Source organism: Canis lupus, unplaced genomic scaffold, assembly GCF_011100685.1.
Source record: "Canis lupus familiaris isolate Mischka breed German Shepherd unplaced genomic scaffold, alternate assembly UU_Cfam_GSD_1.0 chrUn_S310H470, whole genome shotgun sequence".
NCBI classification, from domain to species: domain Eukaryota; kingdom Metazoa; phylum Chordata; class Mammalia; order Carnivora; family Canidae; genus Canis; species Canis lupus.
Window position 1 is genome coordinate 22,819 of NW_023331239.1, and position 20,305 is coordinate 43,123.

The 20,305-nt window shown below is 40.9% G+C and overlaps 1 protein-coding gene across 1 annotated transcript in view; it reads right to left on the reverse strand.

Moving 5' to 3' along the window:
• The window catches only part of LOC119879125 (transcription intermediary factor 1-alpha-like), a gene marked incomplete at its 5' end in the record, with an annotated part of 42,676 nt that extends 22,644 nt beyond the window's left edge, over positions 1 to 20,032 (reverse strand). The window contains one exon of the mRNA XM_038589569.1: positions 19,553 to 20,032. Coding sequence (XP_038445497.1) covers positions 19,553 to 20,032 — 480 coding nt within the window. The remainder of the gene's footprint in view (positions 1 to 19,552) is intronic.
• Between the last annotated feature and the right edge of the window lie 273 nt (positions 20,033 to 20,305).

The following is a 20,305-nucleotide window of genomic DNA, read 5'->3' on the forward strand; positions in this document are numbered from 1 at the left end:
AGAGGAAAACTTAAAAGAGTAGTATAAAGGGATGCCTGGGTGGCTCAGCAGTTGAGCATCTGCCTTTGGCTCAGGGTGTGATCCCAGAGTCCTGGGATCAAGTCCCACATCGGGCTCCTCACAGGGAGCCTGCTTCTCCCTCTGCTCATGTGTCTGCCTCTCTGTCTCTCATGAATAAATAAAATCTAAAAAAAAAAAAAAAAAAAAAAAAAAAGTAGTCTAAAAAAGGAAAATCACAAAGCAGCAGGAAGATGGCACTGGAGTATGAGGACTCGAGGTTCACCTTGTCCCATGAACCCAGCTAATAACTATGCAGTCATCCTAAATACCCCAGAATATGACCTGAAGACTTGACAGAACAAACTCCACAACTAAAGGGAGAGAAGATGCCACACTGAAGAAGGTAGAAAGTGTGGAGATGTGACTTAGGGGAGAAACAGATTATGGCCGCTGCAGAGGGGAGAGAGCCATGGTCACAGAGAAGGGTGAGAGGACTAAAGAGGGAAAGGGAGAAGATGGGCAGCTTGGGTAGCTCAGCGGTTTAGCACCGACTTTGGCCCAGGGCATGATCCTGGAGACCCGGGATAGAGTCCCACATCGGGCTCCCTGCAGGGAGCCTGCTTCTCCCCTTGCCTGTGTCTCTGTCTCTTTCTCTCTCTCTGCGTCTCTCATGAATAAATAAATAAAATCTTTTAAAAAAAGAAGGAGGACAGGGAGAGAGAGAGAGAGGCACACACACACAAGGGAATACACAAGAACATTTCCATCAAGCCACTGGCTTAGAAAACAAGAAGAGCTGAATTTCATGAGTTCTTGCAACCAGCGGGGCTTAAAGCCTGGAGTTTTAAAGGTCAGTGGGCTTGTCTGTGATAGAGCCCTGAGGGCACTGTGCTGCTACTGGAGAGAAGGCAGGCAAACCACCCAGAAGCACAGTGTGGTGTGTTCTTAAGAGTGCCTGAGGCACACACTGGGGAAGTTTATTTGTTCCTCTCAGAGGGTCCCTGAGAGGCAGAGTCCAGAGACACTTCTCTAGAACAAAAGACCTGTCTGGTGCCATTTCCCTCCCCCCACTCCTCAGCATAAACACAGAGCCACATGTAGAAAAGCAGCACACAGTACCAACACTGGCTGCCTAACTTGCTTACATCAAGCACCAACCTCCTGCACTCTGGTAGAACTGCCCTTCTCAGTCACAACTCCCTCAGTCCCAGGGTGGCTGGCCCCTCCCCCTCAGAAGAACAGCACAAAGCCCATGCCACCCTTCCTGACCAGAGAGTTTTGCAGGGCCTCTGTTCTGGTAGAGGTGGTAACAGGTCTCATTTCACAAGCAGACCAGAGCACATCCAGTTAAAACTCACCATACTCAGGCCAAGGACCAAATACTGCCCATGGCAGGCAAGGAGAGCCTCTGCCGACAACAGGCCTGAAGGACAGAGCAGTCAGAACATAAGAACGGACCACATGCAGTACACACCAGAGATACTTTCTGAAGCACTAGGCCCTGGGAACTGCATGATCTCTCTCTCATAAGGCCATTACTTTCAGTAGAAGCAGGAGACATAACTTTCCTAACACAGAAAAAGAGGCAGAGACCTAGACAAAGTATGAGGACAAAGGAATTTATCCCAAATAAGCGAACAAGATAAGGCCAGGGCCTGAGATCTAAATGAAATAAATATAAGCAACATGCCTGATAGAGAATTTAAAACAAGATCGTAAGGACACTCATGGGCTTAAGAAAAGAACAGAAGGCATCAGTGAGAACCTTACCACAGAGATAAAAAGAGTTAAAAAAGAATCAGAGACAAAGAGTGTAATAAACAAGCTTAGAAACATGCTTAATGCAATGAACAGCAGGCTGTAATAAGTAGAAGAATAAATGAATGACCTAGAAGACAAAGTAATGGAAATTACTCAAGGTGAACAAAAGAGAAGAAGAATTATGGAACATGAAAAACAGATTTAGGGAACTCAGTGACTCCATCAAACATAGTAACACTCATATTACAGGAGTCTCAGAAGAGGAAGAGATAAAAGGGGGCAGAAAATGTATCTGACAAAATAATAGCTGAAAACTTCCCTAATTTGGAGAAGGAAATAGACATCTAGGTTCAGGAGGCACAAAGAACTCCCATCGAAATCAACAATAGCAGGCCAATTTCAAGACATACTGCAATTGAATTTTCAAAATATAGCGACAAAAGAATCTCAAAAGCAGCAAAACAAAAGAGGTCCTTAACTTACAAGGGAAGACCCATAAGGCTAGCTGGAGATTTCTCAACAGAAACTTGGCAAGCCAGAAGACAGCGGCATGATATATTCAAAGTGCTGAATGAGAAAAATCCACAGCCAAGAATACTCTATTCAGCAAGGTATCATTTAGAATAGGAAAAATAAAGAATTTATCTCCAAACAAAAACTAAAGGAGTTCCTGACCACTAAACCAGCGCTACATGAAATACTGAAGGGGATTCTTTGGGAAGGGGACACTAAAGTGACAGAATAAAAGCAGCAAACACAAAAGCAGTAACAATGAATATTTCTATAAAAATCAGTCCAGGGATCCCTGGGTGGCGCAGCGGTTTGGCGCCTGCCTTTGGCCCAGGGCACAATCCTGGAGACCCGGGATCGAATCCCACGTCGGGCTCCCGGTGCATGGAGCCTGCTTCTCCCTCTGCCTGTGTCTCCGCCTCTCTCTCTCTCTCTCTCTGTTACTATCATAAAAAAATAAAATAAAAATAAAATAAATGGATTTTAGCTATCCTTAAAAAAAAAAAAAAATCAGTCCAGGAGGGACCCCTGGGTGGCTCAGTGGTTGAGCATCTGCCTTTGGCTCAGGTCATGATCCCAGGGTCCTGGGATTGAGTGCCCCTTTAGGCTCCTCACAGGGAGCCTGCTTCTCCCTCTGCCTATATGTCTCTGCCTCCCTCTCTGTAATTAATAAACAAACAAACAAACAAACAAACCAAAAATCAGTCCAGGAAGTCACACACAAAAAGGATATAAAATATAGTAACATATACCTGAAATGTGAGGAAGAGAGGAGAAAAAAACGGGTTCAAACTTGAACAACCATCAACTTAATACAGACTGCTGCGTGGAGAAAAGGTTATATACACAAACCTAATGGCAACTATTTTTTAAAAACCACTGACAAACATGCAAAGAATAAAGAGAAAGAACTCCAAATATATCACTAAAGAAAATCAGCAGAACACGAAAGAGAAGAAAGGATCTGAGAAAATCTCCAGGAACAACCACAAAACAATAAAATGGCACTAAGTGCATATCTATCTATTACTTTGAATGTAAGTGGAATAAACATTCCAATCAAAAGATATAGGGTGGGGCACCCTAGTGGCATAGTCAGTTAAGTAACTGAACCTTGGTTTTGGCTCTGGTGGGGGAGATCCAACCCCATGTGGGGCTCCATGCTTAGCCTGCAGAGTCTCCCTTCAGTTTCTCTCTCCCTCTTCCTCTGTTCCTCCTCCAGTCTCCATTCACTCACTCTTTCTCTTTCTAAATTAAATACTTTTGGAAAAGATACAAGGTGACAGAATGGATTAAAAAAATAAAAAATAACAAAAAACAAGACCCATTTATGCTGCCTAAAAGAGACTTATTTTAGGCCTAAAGACACCTCCAGATTGAAAGTGAAGAGACAGAGAAACAATTATCATGCAAATACAAGTCAAAAGAAGGCTGGAGCAGCAATACTTATATGGGACAAACTAGACTTTATAACAAAGACTGTAATGAGACAAAGAAGAGCACTATATAATAATAAAGGGGATAAATCAGCAAGAAGATATAGAAATCATAAATATTTATGCATCTAACACAGGAGTACCCAAATATATAAAACATTAAACATAAACTCATCAGTAACAATAATAGGGGACTTTATCATCACACTTACATCAATGGACAGGTAATCTAAACAGAAAATAAACAATCAATGAAACCAGGAGCTGATTCTTTGAAACACTTAATAAAATTGATCAACCTCTATCTAGATTTATGAAAAAGAAAACAGAAAGAACCAGAATAAATATCACAAATGAGGAGAGGAGAAATAACAACCAACATCACAGAAATACAAACAATTATAAAAGAATATTATGAGGAATTATATGCCAACAAAATGGACAATTTGGAAGAAATGGATCAATTCCTAGAAACAGAAATTACCAAAACTGAAATAGGAAGAACAGAAAATGAACAGACTGATAACCAGCAATGAAAATGACTCAGTAATCAAAAAAACTCTCAACAAACAAAAGTCCAGGAATAGATGGCTTCACAGGTGAATTCAACCAATCATTTAAAGAGTTAACACCTATTCATCCGAAACTGTTCCAAAAAATAGAAGAGGAAGGAAATTTTTCAAATTCATTCTATGAGGCCAGCATTACACTGGATAGTAAAACCAGATAAAGACACCACACAAAAAAAGAGAACTACAGGCCAATAGCTGTAGAGTAGATGCAAAAATCCTCAATAAAATACTAGCAAACTGAATACCTAAAAAAAATTTCACCTCAATCAAGTGGGATTTATTCCTGGGATGCAAGCATGCCTCAATATTCGCAAATAAATCAATGTGATACACCACATCACCAAGAGAAAGGATCATTTCAACAGATTCAGAAAAAGCATTTGACTAAGTATAACAACCATTCTCAATAAAAACCTTCAACGAACTAGGTCTAGAGGGAACATACCTCAACATAATTAAGGCCTTATATGAAAAACCCATAGGGAACATCATACTCAATAGGGAAAAACAGAGCTTTCCTATAAGGTCAGGAAAAGACAATGATGTCCACTCTCACCACTTTTATTCAACATCATACTGGAAGTCATAGGCACAGTAATCAGACAACAAAAAGAAATAAAAGGCATCCAAACTGGTGAGGAAGCAGCTTTCACTACTTGCAAATGACATGATAATACTTACAGAAAACCCTAAGGATTCCACCAAAAACATACTAGAACTGAATTCGGTAAAGTCACAGAATACAAAATCAATGTACAGAAATTTGTTGCATTTCTATATACTAATAATGAAACAGCAGAAAAAGTGAAATTAAGAAAGCAATTCCATTTACAATTGCACCAAAAATAATACCTAAGAATAAACTTAACCAAAGAGGTGAAACATCTGTATTCCGAAAACTATAAAAAACTGATAAAAGAGGGACACCTGGGTGGCTCAGCAGTTGAGCATTTCCCTTTGGCTCAGGGCATGATCCCAGTCCCAGGATTGAGTCCCACACTGGGCTACCTGCATGGAGCCTGCTTCTCCCTGTGCCCATGTCTCTGCCTATCTATGTGTGTCTCTCATGAATAAATAAATAAAATCCTTGAAAAAAAAATAAAAGAAATTTAAGATATAACAGTTGGCTACACATGGAAGCAATCTACAGATTTAATGCAATCCCTATCAAAATACTAAAGTATTTTTCACAGAGCGAGAAAAAAAAATCCTAAAATCCATAATCCTATGTATGGAACTATAAAAGACCCCAAATAGCAAAAGTAATCGTGAAAATAAGAAACAAAACTAGAGGTATCACAATTCTAGACCTTAAGTTATATTACGAAGCTGTAGCAATCATAAAACTATAAAACTATGGTACTGGCACACACACACACACACACACACATACACACACAAGACACCTAGATAAATGAAACAGAATAGAAAACCCAGAAATTAACCCACAACTATATGGTTAATTAATCTTCAACAAAGCAGGAAAGAATATCCAGTGAGAAAAAAGACCATCTGTTCAACAAATGGTGTTGGGAAAACTAGACAGCTATGTGCAAAAGAATGAAAACGGGGATCCCTGGGTGGCGCAGCGGTTTGGCGCCTGCCTTTGGCCCAGGGCGCGATCCTGGAGACCCGGGATCGAATCCCACGTCGGGCTCCCGGTGCATGGAGCCTGCTTCTCCCTCTGCCTGTGTCTCTGCCTCTCTCTCTCTCTGTGACTATCATAAATAAATAAAAATTAAAAATAAAAAAAATTTAAAAAAAAAGAATGAAAACGGGCCCGAGTTTTAGACCATACACAAAAATAAACTCAAAATGGATTAAAGACCTAATGTGAGACCGGAAACCATAAAAAAATCCTACAAGAGAGTATAGGCAGTAATTTCTCTGACATCAACCCCAACAATATTTTTCTAAGGTATGTCTCCTGAGGCAAAGAAAACAAAAGCAAAAATAAATTATTGAGATTACATCATAATAAAAAGCTTGTGTACATCAGAGCTAACAATCAACAAAACTGAAAGACAATGTAGGGAATGGGAGAAGGTATTTGTAAACAACATACCTGATACAGGGTTAGTATCCAAAATATAAGAACTCAATACTAAAAAAAAAAAAAAAGAAAGAAAGAAATCCAATTAAAAAATGGGCAGAAGAGATGAACAGACATTTCTCCAAAGAAGACATCCAGATAGCCAATAGACACATGAAAAGATGCTCCATATCACTCATCATCAGGTAAACAGACATCAATATCACATTAAGATATTATCTCACACCTCTCAGAATGGCTAAAATCAAAACCACAAGTGTTGATGAGGATGTAGAAGAAAAAGGAACATTTGTGCTCTGTTGGTGGGAACAGCTAACTGTGGAACACAGTATGCAGGTTGTTTTTAAAACAGAATTACCCTATGATCCAGTAATTCTACTACTGGATATTTACCCAAACAACTCAAAAACATTAATTTGAAAGGATACATGGAACTCTACATTTACTGAAGCATTATTTACAATAGCCAAATTATAGAAGCAGCCCAAGTGTCCATCAATCAACAAATGGATAAAGAAGAGGTGGTGTGTACACATGTACACACACACGTGAAAATTACTCAGCCATAAAAAGAATGAAGCTTGCCATTTGCAATAACATGGATGGGATCTGGAGGTTATAATGCTAAGTGAAAGAAGTCAGAGGAAGACAAATTATCGTATGATTTCACTTGTGAAATTTAAGAAAACAAATGAAGAAAAAAAAAAAAAGAGGCAAACCAAAAAACAGACTCCACTATAGAGAACAAACTGATGGCTACCAGAAAGAGATGAGTAGGGGGTGGGTGAAATAGCTGATAGATATTAAAGAGTATTCTTATCATGATGAGCACTGAATAATGTATAGAAACACTGAATCGCTATATTGTACACCTGAAACTAATAGAACACAGTATGTTAACTATACTGGAATTAAAATTTAAGAATGAAAAAAAAATTCCCTGCAGAACATCCTGCCTATTGTTTTCCTGCTAAAAGATCTCTTGGCATTAATATCAAGACTCAACAGCACGGAATTGGTGTAATAACAAACTGATCAATGGAACAGAAAGCCCAAAAATAAACCCAGACATACGTGAACAACTGATACTTGACAAAGGCAGTGCAGTAGGAGAAAGGATGGCTTTTTCGACAGCAGTGGTGGAAAAATTAAATATCCACAAGTAAAATGAACTTGGATCCATACCTCATATCACACATGAAAATTAACTCAAAATGGATCATAGATCTAAATGTAAAACTTAAAGCTGGGAAACTTCAAGAGGAAAACATGTTAGGTAAAGAATTATTAATACCAAACAAAAGAAAAATTCATACAAGATAAGTTGGACTTCACTAAAAAGGGAATTGGGACTCCTTAGAGAAATAACCAAGGCTGATACAGTAAAAGTAGAAGATAAGCCTAGAAACTATCTGGTTTGCCAGAAAGTTAGAAGTATTCAACAATCAATAGGTGTATGTCAAAGGACAAGATTTCAACTTGAAGGGGTTCCTACTGCCCAAATTGGAACAATGTGGTTATCAAAATAATGAAAGGAATAGTTTATAATATAAAAAAATTTCACAAGCCCACAGTGATAAATGGAAAAGGAAACTCTCATTCATACAGTACAGTATCAGCTAATAAGCTGAGAGTGACAGAAAAATCACCATTTTGCAACATCACAATAATAAATGATGAAGGGAAGAATCAGCAGTGGATGCTATCTACAGTTTTTGGGAACAGAACAATGACAGAGACCCAAAGTATCTCACAGGAAGTTATTAATTACAAAGGGGGGAAACTGGAGAAATCTGGCAGTTCAAACTAGTGATGAAAGCCAAACAACAGCAATGGGACAAGAGGACATCATGGTTTCCTAATGTAAAGCACTGAAGGGGACGCATTACTTTTGCCAAAAATGATGAATAAGGAGAGAAATCAAACATTAAGTTTGGAAAAACAACATTTGACAGAAATAATTATTAACTACCTCAAGGAACTGGGATAACTAGGAGTGGCCAGTAAGAAGTTGAGACAGTGCTCAAGAATATAACAGCAGCAGATGTGATAAATATCATACAAAATAGCCACTACTGCTAAGGCTAGGACAGAGTACCCAAGGAAGAATTTTCCCTTCAGAGCTCAATAGTCAGACCTTGTTAGAAAAGGTAACAGCCATCACTCACACTTTGGTGCTGTACCAGTGGGATTTGCTGGAAATTCACCCTCTGGAACTTGTCCACAAATCTATTCCATAGTACGTGCTGGCAATCTGTGTCCTGGATTTCCCCCACCATCAAAGGGGGTGAAAAAGCTGCTGTGAAGGACATTATTGTGACAACTGACCAAATTTGAATATAGATCATGTAATTAGATAATAGCACTGTACTAATGTCAAATTCTCTTAATTTAATTATACTGCAGTTATAGGGGATTATCCTTGCATATATCAAAACTCATCAAACAGTACATTTAAATATGTGCAGCTTACTGTATGTTAATCTTATCTCAGTAAAGCTAAAAAATAAATAACCTTTTAAAAAAGAGAATCTATGTTTGGGGCTAAGGGTCATGTCTACACTGCTCCCAAATAAGTAAAATAAATATATATATATATATATCACCAAGCATACCAAAGTGAGAAAATGCAACAAAATCTAGTATCCTTAGGAAGGGCTCATAGGAACAATACTTTTAAGTTCTTATATGTGGTCTTTATGCTTAAACATCAGTTGGCTGGATGTGTGCCTCAATTCACATTTTTTTTCTATGAAAAATCTTAAAAATCTTTACTCCAGTCTTCCAGATTTAAGTACTAATGCTGGAGAGTCTAATGATAATCTGGCATTCTTTCCACCTAAGTGATGTAGTCTTTTTGTGTAGGTGCCCAAAGTTTTTTTTTTTTTTTTCTTTAAAAGCCCTAGAACACATTTCAGTGGTGGCTGTTGTTTCAATTTTCCTAAGCACATGATGAACCCTTATAATACAGATGTTCATCTTTTAACAGCATTTTCTTGTTTTTGTTTTTTTCCTGTTCTTTTGTCAGTCCGGGCACTTTTATTAATGTCCATATACTTATTGCACATGCATATAAGATCTTCTTGTCACTTTATGAATTTCTTTCAGCTCTTTACTTGATTTGTTTTCACTTGTCTTTTTCCATCATTTCTTTCTTTTGTGGTACTTTCTAGAGTGTCTGCTCATTCAAGAACTTTCTGGTTTATCTTCATTTCTGAAATATTTCTCATTCATTCCTCAAGTCTTGTCAGTTTTTCATGATCTCCTATAACATAGGAGCTCATTTACAAACTTTTCTAATTCAGTTTATTTTGTTTTTCATAACATACTGTTTTATTTTTCCAGCTTATTTTGTAGAAATTATATCTGTGCTTTAAGACAAAGTATACTGCTATCTTCACTTCTTTAGATCTGTTATTCAGAGGACTACTGTCCTTTTTCTTATACTATCTTCCAATGACATAAAATTACAATACCTTCTATAAATCTTATTATAGTTGGATGGCTTTTCCTATACTTTTAAGTTTCCTATGTAAGATTTGTAAACAGACTGAGATAGCTTTCCTAGATTCAGAGTTCAAAGGTTTCCTCTTATATGGTTACCACAAAGTATTCAAACCTAAGGTACTTAAGTGTGACCACTTCCCTAATACTTTCTGAGATCTGCCTCCTCCAGTGCCCCCTCCCACATGTATCTGTGTCTTTTCTCCTCTTTACCCTTAAGTTCCTACTCTCAACAACTTTTATTTGCAGCAATTTCTTTTCAGTGTGGGGCTCTGTTCGCTTCCTGAATATTTCTAAGAATCTCAGGAACCAGGCTGTCCCTGCTCCCTCATACTTTCCTGTGGCAAACGATCTCATTTCAGACCCTATTAGAAGTTTCTGGACCACATTTTGAATAGCACTCCCTAAAATACTTTGCTTTTTTTCAGAGAGTGCTGAGTGGCACTGTAAGGCAGACAGGTATCACTATAAATGTACGATCTCCAGTAGCAAGTGGGCCTCAACAAGATCTGCAGTCATACTACATTTTACTGGGAAATGCAATCCACTTTGCACACATGTAGACAAACCCTCTCTGTGTGTGTGTGTGTGTATGTATACCTACTCTTACCTTCTCTCCTGTTCGTAACAAAATGTCTCTCCTTCTATTCAAAGTCACCAATCTTTCCATCTATGCCTTGGGTCAATCAATCCTGCTTTCTCAGAACACCTCACAAATCCCTTCTTTGGTATATTTGATAGCTCGTTTGATTGAACTCTTCTTTCATATAACAAAGATGCTTAAGCCTTTCCCATTTACAAAAAGGCGATAAACAATAACTCCATTTCTCTCTCCAACTACTGCATAATTCCTTTAAATTTCTCTAGAGTTGTCTTAACTATCCACATCTCTTTACTTCTACCCATTGTATAACCCCAACAGAGTTTCCCCTACTACTTCTCCATCAAAATATGCTTTGCATGACTGTCATGTTTCTAACACTAAAATGTTTTTGGCCTCTCTTATTTGAACTTGAGTGAATGCGACACCGTGAACTACCACTTTGTTAATACTTTCTTTGCTTGGCTTCCATGACACTACATTTTCCTGAATTTCTCCCACCTCTTCTCAGTGTCCTTTCTAGGTTTCCATCCTACACACCCGTAACATATCCGAATACCTAAGGCCTTGTGCTAGGTGATCTCCTCACTCTAATCTCTAGAGTAGAAGAGAAAGAAACAGAGGGAGGACAACAGGACACCAAAAAGGAAGGGTCAGAGAAATGGAATGGAAGCCTTAATACCAAAAGATGGGTGGGGAAATGAGCTGAGGTTAGTAAAAGCAAGTTAAGGCATGTGACACACAAGTCAAGTCTAGAAGATGAGGAACAGAAGAAATATAAATCAACATGCACCAGTACAAAAGGCAGATACTAATGTCATGTGCTATAGGCTCTTCTCCTGGTTATCCTTAATGTTGAATACAGACGGTCAAGAGATCCCAGAAAGACTATTCATTCATAAGGAAGATAAAATAAAGACCTTCCAGTAGTTATAAATCCCAATTACTATATATGACATTTTTCTTTTAAATTTATTGGGATTTTTTTTTTAAGATTTTATTTATTCGTGAGAGACCGACAGAGAGAGAGAGAGAGAGAGAGAGAGAGAGAGGCAGAGACAAAGGCAGATGGAGAAGCAGGCTCCATGCAGGAAGGCCTGACATGGGACTGGATCCCGGGTCTCCAGTACAGCTCCCTGGGCCAAAGGTGGCGCTAAACCGCTGAGCCACCCAGGAGTCCCACTTTTAAATTTACTGTAGGGCAGCCGGGGTGGCTCAGGGGTTTAGCGCCACCTTCGGCCCAGGGGGTGATCCTGGAGTCGCCGGATTGAGTCCCACGTCAGGCTCCTTGCATAGAGCCTGCTTCTCCCTCTGCCTGTGTCTCTGCCTGTGTCTCTGCCTGTCTTTCATGAGTAAATAAAAAAAAAGTTTTAAATAAAAATAAAAATAAATAAATAAATTTATTGTATTGTGACCAGAGTACCTATGGACAACGTGTTTTAGAAGAAATTAGAAGAAAGTTCTTTGGGCAGCCCAGGTGGCTCAGCAGTTTAGTGCCGCCCTCAGCCCAGGGCATGATCCTGGAGACCCGGGATCGAGTCCCACGTCAGGCTCCCTGCATGGAGCCTGCTTCTCCCTCTGCCTGTGCCTCTGTCTCTCTCTCCTCTCTGTTTCTCATGACTAAATAAATAAAATCTTAAAAAAAAAAAAAAGAACAAAGTTCTTTGAAGAATCCTGTATTTTTACAACTTAGAAGAGGATATGAAAACCATTTTTGAAAGACAAGGTAAACACGGAAAAACACTGAGGCAATTCAGCTGACACTTATGTTCACATGTTGTTTTAAACACAGGTGTTTAAATATGCACCTATGTATATATTATGCGTATATACTATAGTACTACAGTACCCTGTATATAAAAAATCACATATACAAGACATTCTGAAAGAACAAAATCAGGGCAAAATATTTTTAAATGTTTTGCTAGTCATGATAGCTTCATACCACTATCCTCTAATGGTCCAAGATGTAATATACATTTAAGGCATAGTTCATCATTAATTCAGAGGATGTCAATTTCAAAGAGGGTTTTTGGTAATTTTGAAACTTTTAGGCACTTATTAGATTTGGTTAGAAAATCACCTATGTTAACCTCACAATAAGACTGATAAAGAGCCTATGAAGTATCAGTTCTACCACTCTAATGCTGTTAGCTTACAAATTAGTATTATCTTTATCATAGCTAAAAAAAAAAATTGAGACTTCAAAGATTCAAATAATTTAGGGCTGGTTGGAAAATCGAGACTCCATCAACTCCATATACCTGATAAAATAAACAACGGAACAGCAACAATTACAGCTTTCCATAGAATAGAGATCTTGCTGGCTAATCTACCACTGACTGCATATTCAGGTGCCAGGAAATGACAAGTATCTATCCCTCTACATAACACTAAAGAAGTCATCAGATATGAAGAGCCCTGAGGAGCTTTCCATATTTTCCTAAACTTGGGAGGAGCTGAGCTATTAGCATCCAACCTTGATGACAGACTTAAATACAACTCTCTATGCTATTAATTGGAGTTAAGGATCACTTTTTATAATTATTACACATACCCTACAACCTATAACTAAGGGACTCTCCAGGCTGCTGAAACTGAGGCGCTTTCATGAGTGGCTTCCATATGGGAATTCCCTAGGAACTGAGATCCCAGGGCTTTATGTCCGGGTCCTGATAATGGCCTACCATGATCTTCAATTTTTCAGTCATTTTAGTTAAAATCAGAGTCTACAACCCATAAGCCAACTTATCCAAGAACATGTAAATTGTATTACAATACGTATGTATGTGTATGCACGAGCAAGCTAGGGGTGGATTGGAGGGGGGAGTGTCACAATAGGGTCTGCAGTATAGAAATCCTATTACTTCCCTTGCAGCTGTGTACAGTTTGACAGGTTGTGCAGCACAAGGAACTACTTAATTTAAGAGGGCAAATGGGGATTAATATGCATTCCACTTCCTAAGGCATGTAATCCTTGGTACTACAGGTGACAAGTGAACACATATTCCTAACTCAGATAAAGTAACTTTTAGACTTACAGCAGCCTCAATTCCCCCCACTCTTAGAATGCTTTGTATACAATATGTGAAATGCAGCCATTTGAAATGCTTATTAATGACAATCTACTTATCAAAGTACTTTAACTTAAATTCTAATGTTTTCCCCTCAACTCAATAAATTATGTTACCTCGTAATGTGGGACACATATATCCCATTTGGAGACTACTGGTCTACTATGTACTTGAAAATACAGGAGTAAATTTGAAAAAGGGGTCAAGGTTTTAGGAAGAAATGTAGGGCTCATGCAAGTAGGTTGATAGTTTAACTTGGTGAGATCTCTAAGAAAAATCAGACAAAAATCTAGAGATCTGGGACACCTGGGTGGCTCAGCGGTGTAGCGCCTACCTTCCGCCCAGGGTGTGATCCTGGAGTCCCGGGGTCGAGTCCCACATCGGGCTCCTGCATGGAGCCCACTTCTCCCTCTGCCTGTGTCTCTGCCTCTCTGTCTCTCATGAATAATAAATAAAATATTTAAACACACAAACACAAACACACACACACACACACACACACACCACACACACGAGGATCCCTGGGTAGCTCAGCGGTTCAGCGCCTGCCTTGGGCCCGGGGCGTGATCCTGGGGGTTTGGGATCAAGTCCCACGTCTGGCTACCTGCATGGAGCCTGCTTCTTCCTCTGCCTGTGTCTCTGCCTGCCTGCCTCTCTCTCTCTCTTTCTCTCATGAATGAATAAATTAAACAAATCTTAAAAAAAAAAAAAACGCAAAATTACTAAGTATAAAGAAAAATGGATAAATCAGGCATCAAAATTTAAAACTTCAGCTCTGGGATCCCTGGGTGGCACAGCGGTTTGGCGCCTGCCTTGGCCCAGGAGGTGATGCTGGAGACCCGGGATCGAATCCCACGTCGGGCTCCCGGTGCATGGAGCCTGCTTCTCCCTCTGCCCGTGTCCTCTGCCTCTCTCTCTCTCTCTCTGTGTGTGTGGACTATCATAAATAAAATAAAATAAAATAAAATAAAATAAAATAAATAAAATAAATAAAATAAAATAAAATAAATAAAAAATAAAACTTCAAGCTCTTCAAAAGACACCATTAAGAAATGAACGGGGAAAGAAAGAAAGAAGAAAAGAAAAGAAAAGAAAAGAAAAGAAAAGAAAAGAAAAGAAAAGAAAAGAAGAAAGAAAAAGAAAAGAGAAAAGAAAAGAATGAACGGGCAAGCTATAGGAGTTAAAATATGTATAAAACTGTATCTAACAAAGGACCAGGATATAGAACGTATATAAAGAATATTTACTTATCAATAATGTAACCAATTACTTAACTTTAAAAATCTGCAAAAGACAAACTGAAATTATACCAAAAAGCTATAATAGCTAATAAGCACAAGAAAAGACTCTCATCGTTATTCATCGGGGAAATGAAAATTAAAACCATGAGACTCCCCTTTGCACATCCTAGAATGACTAAAATTAAAGACTAACGACACCCAAAACTGGCAAAGATTATGAACCAACTGGAACTCTCATACATCGCTGGAGGGAATGCAAAACAGTACAACCAGTATAAATATACATTTATGACACAAAGAAGAAATTCCCATTTTTAGTATTTACCCAAGGAAATAACATACTACATAAAACACTTGTCTACAAATATTTATAACAGTTTTATTCCTAATAGCCACAAATTGAAAACAACAGTATGATTTCCATTAACAAGGTGAATATTTGTATATAGAACTGTTTTATATAAAACTGGTAGACAATATGGATCAATCTTAAATACTATTAATTCTTTGACATTGTATCTTGTACTCACAAGGTGATTTACACTTCTCACCAAGAACCCAAAGCAATCAAATCCCAAAATCGACAGTTACATCTTACAGACTGCCAGTTATAAAGAAGTCTACAAAAAATTGATGGGTTCTTATTTTTTACTCTTCCCTGGATAAATAATGTGACCCTTTTCAAGTGTATGCTCAATATCTCTTTAAAACCAGCTTAGGGATCCCTGGGTGGCGCAGCGGTTTGCGCCTGCCTTTGGCCCAGGGCGTGATCCTGGTAGACCCGGGATCGAATCCCACATCGGGCCTCCCCGGTGCATGGAGCCTGCTTCTCCCTCTGCCTGTGTCTCTGCGCCTCTCTCTCTCTCTCTGGACTATCATAATAAATAATAAAAAAAAATTAAAAAAAAAAAAAAAAAAAAAAAAAAACAGCTTAAAAAAAAAAAAAAAAAAACAGCTTAGAGTTTGCTACTCTTTTGCTGAATACACTACAAAATATTGTACAATGTTGTACCATTTCTCTAAGACCAGTTTGTTTTCTGACTTCAGGTACCTATAATGTACCTAAAGAAAATCTGTTTTCTACGTCCTTCCCTCTTTCCTGGATATAACTGCACACTAAGAAAATGGCAGTCATACCTGAGGTAGCTCATCCAACTTTAGCATGTGGTCACTCATCCTCATTCCTTCCAACTGGCAGGCAGCCTTATCAAAGGACAGTTTTGACCCATGTTCTCATGGGGTCTTGGTAGTTTACTGTAATTGTATCTGAGCATTTATAAATTATAATACATTCTTTTTCATTATAACTAGCTTTATTTCTTTGCATAAAACATTTCAGAAGATTTATTTTCTATGATTCCAATTAGGGTAACAAGAGAACACCAAAAATGATTTATAGAAATATCAGGTTTGATAATGCTGAAAACTATTATTCTATACCCTGAATTTTGGTCTTATTTCCTAAGGAATCCTCCTATGATCAATTTTGTTTTGGAATATAACATGGCTTGAGCTAATGAAACACTAGAATTAATATTATACTCTAGAATTCTAAAACTATGCCAAGTTGGGCTCTCTGGAGGGCTAGGCCTAGAAATCTAATTTTTTTTTTAAGATTTTTATTTCTTTATTTGAGAGAGAATGAGCAGGAGGAGAAGGCAGAGGGAGAGGGAAAAAGTAGGTTCCCTGCTCAGCAGGGAGCCTGCCTTTGGGGCTCCGATCCTAGGATCCCAGGATTGTGAGATAACGACCTGAGCAGAAGGTAGACAACACTTAACCAATGAGCCATCCAGATACCTCTAAAAGTCTAATAAGTATACCAGTGCCTCTAGTAGAGCTAAAATTGAAAACCACTATCTAAAAGGGACGAGTATAACTGCCAAACATGATTGTGGCCTCAACAAAACTGTTTGTTGGCCTAAGAATGGCCTGTGTGTGGTGTGTGTGTGTGTGTGTGTTTTTATTTACTTGCCATGATCTAATACTAGAGAAAGCTCACACAAAAATCTGGGCTTCAGACTTCTCATTAAAAGAAATACTATATATATATAGTATAGTATATATTTTGTGTATATATATACATCCTTCAATATATAGGATATTCAATATATAGGAATATATATATTGAAGGGGGTATATATATATATATATACCCTTCAATACTGGCCCTCTGAGGCACCTGGTGGCTCGCGATGGAGCATCTGCCTTTGGCTCAGGTCATGATCCAAGTCCTGGGATAGAGTCCCACATCTGGCTCCCTGCAGGGAGCCTGCTTCTCCCTCTGCCTGTGTCTCTGCCTCTCTGTTTCTCTCATGAATAAGTAAATAAAATCTTTAAAAACAAACAAACAAAAAAATACTGGCCCTCTCTTCTCTTACATGACAATCTGCAAGAGCTGAGTTTGCTGCCTGCCTCCCTTTCACTCCTAACCTCCAACTCATAGTTCTCCACTCATATAACTAGCTTAGCTCCTGTAGGTATTATAGAGTTTTATCCATGAGGGACTGTACCCACAAGTTCATTAGGAGAATGAAGAACAGAGATGATGAAATGAACCCTATTTATTTATGAAATGTGCTGGCTAAAGTTTTATCTCAGCTAGTATTGGAGTAAGTTCACAAGGAGAGAGAGGAAAGGAGAGAACTATTTAAGTTAATAAGATACAGGATAGGTAGTATTTTTAATTTATAGAAAATGACCCTCTTTTAACAGTGTAGTTAAAGAATCATTGTTAGAGACTCTGTTCTCAGCATAAAAAACAAAACCATTACCTTCCAATTTATATGCTTTCTTGAATTCTTGCTGGTAATACAAACCCAAGATAAAACATATTTAGACTAGAATCGCATAGAACATTTTGAGAAATCTGGAACTTAAAACCTGTCTCAGAGTTTAGTTTTCGGAGCTTTTATTCCCAGGTCATGGCCAGGCACACGATAAACCTTAATTCCTAGAATTAGGCAAAATTCAGATCCCGATTGGCTACTAGCCTATTTGAACCCATTAAAAATTCAAATAAAAGAGACCTCAGACTGTGTGTCTAAACATTAAGAACTAAGATTTGTTTCACCTGTACTGAATTTCCAACAGGTGGGGCCACATGAGAGAAAAACAAGAGTGAAAGATCGGAGACTTCAGCCTATTTGCAAGCTAGCTTACCATGGTAGAAGGCAGACTCATGGGTGAGAGACCAGCGACCTTTATTAGCTACTCCACAATAATAACGTAGGCCAAAGCTAACATAAACCGAAGCATCGACATTTTTTGCTCTCCTTCCCGGAACCCCAGTTCCCACCAGGCAAGGTCCAAAGGGCCAGCTGACACCTGCACAGGCAATGGATTTGTGTGACACCAGAGGAAACTAAGCTTAGAGGACCCCAATCTTGTATCGTGGGTACTAAGCATGCCTGTCTTTAACTCCAGTGGACATCACACTGGACCACACGCACACCTGCTCTTTGCTCTGGTGGAAGACACTATCTCTATCTTCCAAGGCTGATCCTTATACAAAACATCTTTCAAAAACAGAAACAAGGGCAGTCACAGTACCTCCCTGGCACGACCTGCAAGAAAACTGAGAGACCGCTGGAAAACTGGGCTCCCTAGGCCAGATACTGTTGTTCCAAACACAGAATCAAATGCAGAGTCTAACACTACTGTCTATAGCACCGATTTCATATACCCCTTAACATAGGCTCAATTACTTAATTAGCATTTATCTCAAACTTAATCAACCAGACCCTCTGAAAGTATACATCAAAAAACGAATCATTCAAAAAAAAAAAAAAAACGAATCATTCCCCTTTCTTTTTTTTTTTTTTAATCATTCCCTTTCTAATTACTCTCTATTTTTGAAAAGGAGGTAGGTGCTCCCGAATCCGCAATAGTCGCAATTTACAATCTCATTCTCCTAGGATGCTTACTGCGCTTACTCTGACTCACTTTTTAAAGGTCTCAAACCTGTTAACGCTCGCATGGGAAACGAGCCTATGCGAAAGTCTCATACACCAGCAACGTCCTCATTACCCCAGCTGTCGTCCTACAAAATACAAGAAAACCCTGCGGGCCGCCCGCCCACACCCCCCCCCAAAAAAATCACTTCACTCCCTTCTATTTCTCTTTACCCTTTTACCGTTTGCGGAAAGAAAACCGTCCAATGCAAACACACACACACACACACACAACCACATACCGTCTCTCTGGTCCCTCCGTCCCGGCAGAAGGGAGAGAAATCGGGGAGACGCGTCAAAGAAGCCGAAACATACGTGCAGGACAGAAAACAGCATCCGGATCTGCCACGCGTCTCCCCGAAGAAAAGTCCCCGTCGCTTCGTCTTCACCCACCGCCCACCACCCCCCGGCTCAAATGACGTGGGTCCGAACCGGGTGATGAGGGCCGCACCGACCGGGACAAAGCTCCGGGGGAGGCAGAGGGCAGAGCAGTGAGCCGGACGCAGCGGGCCAAGCAGCCGAGCGACGCGGCGCAGCCCGCTCCAGCCCAGGTTTCCAGAGTGCGGGGCGCGCTCCTCCAGCCCCGGAGGAGAACGCGGAGCCGCCGCCGCCAAGCCCTCGGCGCCCGGGGAAGTGGCTCGCGGGGCGCGGGCCGCCGCCGCCGACGCGGACCCTCCTCCTCGCCCCTCCCCCGCCGCGCACCCCCGGCGGCGGCGACGTGACAGCGGGTCGCGCCGCACCCGGGCGCCCGCCTCCTGCCCCGGAGGGGGGCCGCTCCTCAGGCTCCTCGGGCTCCCCGGGCGCCCCGGGCTCCCCTCCCCCCCGCGCGCCCACCTCGGCCGCCTCTCACCTTGGGTGGCGAACGGCGAAGAGCCGCTGACCGGCGAGCCGGGGGCGGGGACGGGCGGCGGGGTCTCGGCCGAGCCCAGCACGGGCGCGGGCAGCATGAGGTAGCGCCGGGGCGCGGGCAGGCAGGGCAGCAGCTCGGGCCCCGGCTCTGGACGTTGCTCGCCCCGGGAAGGCTGCGCCCCAGCCCGCCCTCGCGTCCCCCCGCTCTCTCCGGCCCCCGCCCACCCCCCAGCGCCGGCCCACCTCAGCCTCAGGCCCCGCCCCCGCCCCCGCCCGCCCTCTCCCCGCAGCTGAGGCCCCGGCGAGGAGCGCGCCGCCCAATCGCCGCCGCGCCTGGCCAGGGGGCGGGGCCTGCCCAAGCCCGCGAGGCTCCGCCGGCCGCGGCGAGAGGCTGGGAGGTGCGAAGGCGCTTGCCCAGCCCCGCCCCCGCCCCCGCCCCAGCCGCGGCCTCTGATTGGGCCTTGCTGTGCGTGGCGCTCCTCTAGGAAGGTCAAGGGATCGTTTGTTAATGACGGACGGACTAATTGGGTCCGCCTGCGTTAGCCCCGCCCACGGGGGGCGGAGCTCCGCCGCCGGGGCGCAGCGCGGCTAATTAAGTAACTTGTATCAAAATCCTAGAGAACACGGGCAACACCCTTTTTGAACTCGGCCACAGTAAGTTCTTGCAAGATACATCCACGAAGGCAAAAGAAACAAGAGCAAAAATGAACTATTGGGACTTCATCAAGATAAGAAGCTTTTGCACAGCGAAGGA